General features: G+C 44.7%; 1 protein-coding gene across 1 annotated transcript in view; it reads right to left on the reverse strand.

Moving 5' to 3' along the window:
- The window catches only part of Rnmt (RNA guanine-7 methyltransferase), a 56320-nt gene extending 53599 nt beyond the window's left edge, over positions 1–2721 (reverse strand). The window contains exons 1-3 of the mRNA XM_084607461.1: positions 2493–2721; positions 2124–2250; positions 1035–1166 (exon numbers count right to left, since the gene is read on the reverse strand). Of these exons, the coding sequence (XP_084463587.1) occupies positions 1035–1166; positions 2124–2250; positions 2493–2534 (301 nt within the window). The 5' untranslated portion in view covers positions 2535–2721. The remainder of the gene's footprint in view (positions 1–1034; positions 1167–2123; positions 2251–2492) is intronic.
- Positions 2722–7095: the final 4374 nt, after the last annotated feature.

Raw genomic sequence — 7095 nt, forward strand, 5'->3', positions numbered from 1 at the left:
AGGGGTTGAACTTGAGGTACAAAAGCGGCCAACAGAGTCCAGTGCGCACACACAGAAGCAGTCAAATCCTTAGCGCTCCCTCTGCAGCCCATACCCCACTGGTACGAAAAAAAAGAAAGCAAGTGTTCATTCTGCTCCAGGCTGTGCTTTCCCGAGGGCAGTTCCAAACCGCGCCGTCTGTTTTGGCCAGCCTGCTCGAACATCCTTTGCACACACACACTCACGCCTGGGGAGCTCGAAGCCTCCACGCGTTTGAGTGTGCTTCGACCCTTCGACGGCCAGCCTGCCAGCCCTTCCTTTCACCCTTCCCGCGCATTGGACTTGAGATATGTCTTGCAGCCCCCTCTCCCTCCCTCCCAGTAGATCGAAAAAAAAAAAAAAAAAAAAAGACTTCGGTAGGAGACGCAAAAGTGACGTAGACAACCGTCAATTTTGTGTCACGTGATTGTTCCCACAAGACCTGCAAAAATATTCTTCCATTTTGCACAGTGTTGCCACCAGATGTCAGTTTGGTTTCGCGACAGTTCAATTTCGCTGCCGCCGAGTTAATCAGCGACTTTTGGTGCAGGAATGGCGCAGAAGTAAGCAAAAAATAGATTTTGTAGCAGCATGTAGCAGGATTTCTGATTTGGTGCAGTTTGGCACAATTGGCGCAGCAGTTCCACCACTGCATTCTTCTAGTATCCTGCGACTTTTGATAGTTTGCGTTCATCTTCATCTTGTTTGTTAAGCTCGTTATTTGTTATTTGTTGTTATTTGTCTAGTCCTAGGTTTCTATATAAAAAGATATGTTCCTAGATTGACCGGTCTGGTCGTGTGTTTGTTTGATCCCACCAAATCAGCCCTTCGATTGGTGGGTTTTAATGAACCTCCCCACAGCGATTCCTGGTCTTAAAGAACAATACAGGAAAGTGCGCCCCAGCAATTAGTATACAGGTATTTGAATGTCACTTTGCAAAGAGCATAAACAAACTTCAAATTTCTTTCTGCCCCCAATTTTTTTTTTTCCTTGTCACACTGAAATATATTGTTACCTGCACAAATGAGATATGTGATGTCCCCTTTCTTCCACTTCAGTAGATCTCCGCCTTTACCGGCGCCAAGGTCCAACACGTGAAATGGAGAGTCCTCTGGCTTGTCTTCCTTACGCTTGGCAATGTACTCCCCTGTGAAAACATGTAGAACAGTTGTAGATAGGCCACAACAGCTTCAGGAGTAAAATCTTTTCATTCCACATTATCAATCATTTTCGACTTGTGCTGTAGACTTAAGGCCCGTTCACACTTGCGACTAGCAGCGGTCGCGCGACTGTTTTGGTCGAAAAGCGACAGTCGCAAATGGTCGCATCGGTCGAAAAGCGACTGCCGCGGGCCGATCGGGCACTGCTCGAATTTTCAGTCGCGCGACTACTAGTCGCAAACCATTTCACCAATCAGTGAGGTCCCGGAGTACTCGATCGAGCACCTTCTCAATGCAATTAAAGAATACCCCTACCTTTTCAACAAACGGCACCCGGAATTCAAAGGCAGGGAGATAGGATATGGCCTGGGAGGAGATTGGAAAGTCCGGTAAATACCATGAACTTTTGAGAAATGGGTTTTTCACGCAGGTACATTTTATATTGACACCACGGTGATTGACATCGTCTATTCGTCGTCGGTGTTCTCCTGGAAACACGAGAGCGCGGCATGCGTACCGGCTCTCCTGAAAAAGCTGAAGTGTCTGGCAGGCGGCAGCTACCGACGTTCACTGTCATCGCCCAGCAGCTCTCCTACTTCCAACTCGTTCGGAACGAGAACAGAACGAGAAGGCGACTGTCGCAAGTGTGAACATCGGTAGTGGCGAGCTCCTCTCCTCTGGTCGCGCGACTGGTAGTCGCGCGTCCTCATCTAGTCGCAAGTGTGAATAGACCTTTACGCGGTCAGCAACTACATAGTAGAGTTATTTGCACTAACTGTCGCCTCAATCTCAATACTGGTGAGCCCCAAGGCTCACCCACGCACAGCACAGTGGGAAAAGTAAACCAAGAATTGAAGCAAAGGAAAATGCTCAGTGCAAACAAAACAGAAGCAAACAATATATGCTGCCGTATGCGTTTGCGGTACAAACAAAGCAGCGCTTACGAATCAACATGCTCTTGGTCCAGTTGTTGAAATTTCTCATGTGCAATATTCGACTGCGATCCCTTTCTTCGAGACCCCCGTTGCCGAGGCTGTTGTAGTGGTTCTGTACGACCGGCGCCAGCCCCACCTGAAGCCAGCAAGAACAGAGTGAGAGCGAGTCAAAACAGCAGCAGGCAAGGATGCGGACAAGATTACGAGGAGCAAACCACACCAAGTCAGCTGAATACAGCCAGAGAACAGCGCGAAATTGAACACGCTATTATTTCTATTTATACAAATCTAGAGTGTGCACAGCGTTCGGTGCCCACGGAAAAGGGAAAATTTAATTATGCGTCGTTTGACAACTGGAATTCGAGCCAATTTTCTCACCTCTGAAGTTGCGTTCGTAGCTGATGCATTCTCCTCGGACATGACTGCTTGAAAAGAGACGTTAAACTAGACTGCCAATTGATCCCAAAAGAATCAAGTACTTGACACAACCGCCGTCAAGTCAGGGAAAAACAAACAATCCAGAAACGACACCGGCGCTACTAGCGCTACAGGCGAAACCGTGCGCCGCCATATTATAAATCATCTTCGTTGTGGATAGCTGGTAGTGACAACGTGACAATAGCGTATTAAAAAGTAACATCTTCATCTGTACACAAAATAAAAACTTTTGCAAAAGTATTGTTTTTTAGCTTATGGAGACTTAATTATCAGTGATATAACTGTGAACCAGTACATTATTGTAACAAAAAGTTTCGGTTTTGATTTTTTTTTTTTTTTTCACGCAGCCTTGTGTAATTTGTTTGGAAAAAGTCAAGAGACCTGCATTTCATAGAGTTCCTTACACTAACTAGAGGGAAAGCTGAGGGCGCTGCACTTCAGCCACCATGGGCGCGCTAAGGGTGCGTTCCAATTCTTAGGGCCGGCGTTGCTGCGACCCGGTTGGAATAAGCTAGAAGCTTGGTGCAACCGGGTGAAAATAAGCAAATCGTTATTGCAACCCATGGATTGGCTTGGCTTTGTTTATTACTTTCGGATTGGTGTTTTTGCAGGAAAGCCCAAGGCAGATCACATGTCGTGTGTTTGTAAACGACGTTTGGAATGTGTGGTCGTGTGAATCGCGATTTTTGCGCCGTCCACATTTCGTGCCTCAGTGCTCATCTTGCAGTTTCTTCATGGATTACGTTAGTAACGACAGAGGCGATAGACGCATTAGAGGCTTCGTGCATCCACAGAAGTTGAAAGAGTGCTCCTACCTGCGGACCCCGTTGGTCTCTCCGTTCATTCTGCAACAAATCATATTTGCGTGTTGCCTTACGAACAGGGCGTCTTGGATTTATTTTTGAAGCATGAATGGTGCACAGTGTGGCATAGTAAAAACCAAGAGCGTATGTAAAAGGCCTGTGTATGGGGATCGTGATTTGGTTTGTGCTGCCATGGAAGAAGAATATTCTCAATGTGTAGGTGGTCTTGGCTTTCGTTTTGAAGGTTGCGGTGTTGATGTAATCACCGTATGTGATCGCTTGGCTGATTCTGGAAGGGTGTTTATGTGCTCTTTCTTTTGCAGTGCCGGACACTCCAGATAAAACGGGTCTTTTCAAAGCTGCTAGCAGTTTTCCCAAAACTGCCTTAGCGAAAGGACACTTCTATTTCGCGTTATTCACGAGGTGTGCGCGTTCGCGTAGTGTGCAAGAGTGTGTAAAAAATATTTAGCATTCGCCCGTTCCTACGTTCCCTGAATCGCACAGGGTATAGGCACTAATATGGAGCCGAAATGGTGCATTTCGCCCTCAATATATCCCAATATTAACTTCGAAAAAAATATCCAGCAGGTTCGGTACTCGATTTTCTTTTACCGCTTTTCCCAAGTTGCGTCGCCTGTCTGCACGCATTTTTCACGTTGCCCGCATTCTGCTGAAGCTGCCTGAATTGAACAAACCTCTATCCACTAGTTTGATCCAAGGCTTTCTGACCGACCGCGCGCGGTTTGTTACTGCTAATACCCAGTCCTCTTTCTCAAAGTTTTCTTTCAGCTATGTGTTCCACAAAGCACTGTCCCTTACTCTTAACGATCTCCCTTCAGTAACTTCTACCATCCACATTTTAGTTGATGACTGTGTACTTCGCTGCTCTGTAACCAACTCGTCCGACGCTTCTGCCTTATATCAATATCTAATTCGCATACAATAGTGATGTGCTATGTGGCCTCCGTCCCTGAGAAGCTTTAAACTGTTGATTTCTTCTCACCACTGCCAAGACAACACATCCTACTTACAAAATTAACACTAGTACTACTTTTTCAAAGAATTCGTTTAAGTACCTTGGTGTTCACCTCATTAATGGCTTAACATTGTCTTGCCTTGTAAGCCATGTAACTAATTACTCTAATAGAACTGTTGGATACCTCTATCGTAACCTACCCATGGCTGGCACCTTCTTGTGTAAAATTACTAGATTACAAAACCCTTGTGTGATCACAACTTTAATATACCAATCATATAGTTGATCCACACTACTGTAACTTTACTGAACCTTATGAGCCTGTTAAAAACCATGCCACCAGTTTCATTCCCTCGAATACTCCTTCAGCATCTCTGCCATGAAATCTCTGTTACAGTCTCTGTTCTAGTCACTGTACTTCATGCCTGCCTTTATCACAAGCTTTTCATACAAGACCTCATGGCAGTCGTCTCGGCTAACCTGTGTATAGAACACCTCGCACAGGTCATCGTAAAAGTGGCGTTTCACCGCATGCCCACACAACTACATTTAATGAGTCATTTTTCACAAGCACTGTTCACAACTGGAATCATCCGTCATCAGTGATCCTGTAAGCTTCAGTACTGCCATCGAAGAACCTGTCTAATCATAGCCATGTATACCACCAGCCTGTCGCCATTTATCATTGTAAAGTCTTGCATTAGGACCTCTGAGGTATCAATAAACACATAAATAAAAGCATGGTTGATAAAGATTCCTTACAATATGGGAACTGTGATTATGTTCGGCAGGAATATATATATATGTAACTGGATCATGTTGAACAGTGTTAAGCTTGAGCTTGGCACAATTGTCTTTCCTGTGATATTGAACTTAGAAATTAGGATACTGAGTGATAACACTGACATGGTGGCTTGCCTTTTGAACTTAGAATGAACTTAGAATTTAGAATTTGATTGCAGTATTCCTTTCTTTGCATTCATCCTAAATGCAGGGGTGGAAGTGCTGCTCCATTTGCTTCATTCTGCTCCAGCCTGCTTTCCCTGCTCCAAAATTGCTCCAATTCGACTGCATCAATGTTCTGACATTAAATTTAGTGGAGCACGGTTTTGCCGCAGAGTGGGCCATTACTGGTATTGACAGCAAGAACCGCAATCCGAGAAAATTAAGTTAAGCGACTATGAGAAGCGCAGCTGGGCAATGGTCTGTTATGAGTTCTGTATACAGGGTATGTGGTTGGTGTAGTCAAAACGATGGCAGCACACCGGTAGCAGAGGTGTAATGCATCTCACCCGAGCCTAATATGTATAAAATTTTAATATACTAGAAAAGTATGCAGCATAATGTTTGCTTATAAGCAAATTTGAGGAATTCGTTACGGAAAATGTTCTGTGCTCTTGATATAGCACCTACTTCCGGCCTTTTGAATCGCCTGTGGTGAGGAAAATGAGATCAGCGAGTGAAGCAGGCGCACCAGACTACTACGAGGTAGCGAAGCACTGGAAGTTGTAGACGAATATGTTTACTCAGGACAGGTAGTAACCGCAGATCTAGATCATGAAAGGGAAATAACTAGAAGAATAAGATTGGGATGGAGTGCATTTGGTAAGTATTCTGAGATTATGACTAGTATCTTAGCGGTATTGCTCAAGAGGAAGGTATACAGCAGTTGCATCTTACACTTACTCATCTATGGAGCTGAAACATGGAGGCTAACGAAAAGGGTTCTATTTAAGTTGAGGACAACGCAGATGACTATGGAATGAAAAATGGTAGGTGTAACGTTAAAAAATAGGAAGCACATAGAGTGAGTTAGAGAAATAACTTGAGTTAATTACATTCTAGTGGAAATCAAGAAGATGAAATGGGCATGGGCAGGGCGTGTAATGCGTAGAGAGGACAACCGATGTTCGCTTAGGGTAATAAACGATTCCAAGGGAAGCAAATCGTCGCAGGGGACAGCAGAAAGTTAGGTGAGCGGATGTGGTTAAAAAGTTTGCAGGAGTAAAGTGGATGCAGCTAGCACAGGTAGAGGAGTATGGGAGAGGCCTTCACCCTGCAGTTGGTATAGTCTGGCCGATGATGACTACGAGCCATTGGAAACTTGTCCAGCCGCAACGAACTACACGGTTTGTTTGTAGCGATTCTGCTGTGAATACAAGCAGGTGCTTCACCATCTAGCCTGTCATGCCTACGACAGACAAAAGCACACTTGGAACTCTTATGGAGGTGATGCCACTTAGGTGCCAGTCACTAAATGTGTTTTCAAAAGTGTTGGAAAGTCATACGGGGCCTATCGCCAGTGTGCTAAAACTAAGATAGCTCAAGCAATAATTTGAGCAGCCACAGAGGGCCATAAAGTAATGAATTTGAAGGGGAAAAAGGCTATACTTAAAGTGCCACCTATCTTCCCTGAAGGCGTTACTGGCCAGTACCCAGAAATTTATCGGCACAGGCGCAGGATCAAAAAGAATATGCACAAGATAGAAAGCAGAAATGTACTGTTCATTGATGTGAACTTCGAACTAGTGGCAATACTTGAGTGCATCAAGGTGGTGAAGTCCACCTTTGAATCTTACAAAACAGTATAAATCTCTTAGTTAAACGATCTTCAATTATGAAGTGTAGAAGGCAGCATTCCATTTGCTGCTATTTAACCCTTTGACTGGTTTTGCCGTACAGGTGCTGCGGCTGTATGCCGTCCCGCGGCGTTTTTGCAGTACGGGTATTGCGCTAAACGCATAGCGTTTGAAATAGTTCGACA

The sequence above is a fragment of the Amblyomma maculatum genome, chromosome 6 (assembly GCF_055883805.1).
Source record: "Amblyomma maculatum isolate TAMU_Amacu chromosome 6, ASM5588380v1, whole genome shotgun sequence".
Lineage (NCBI taxonomy): Eukaryota > Metazoa > Arthropoda > Arachnida > Ixodida > Ixodidae > Amblyomma > Amblyomma maculatum.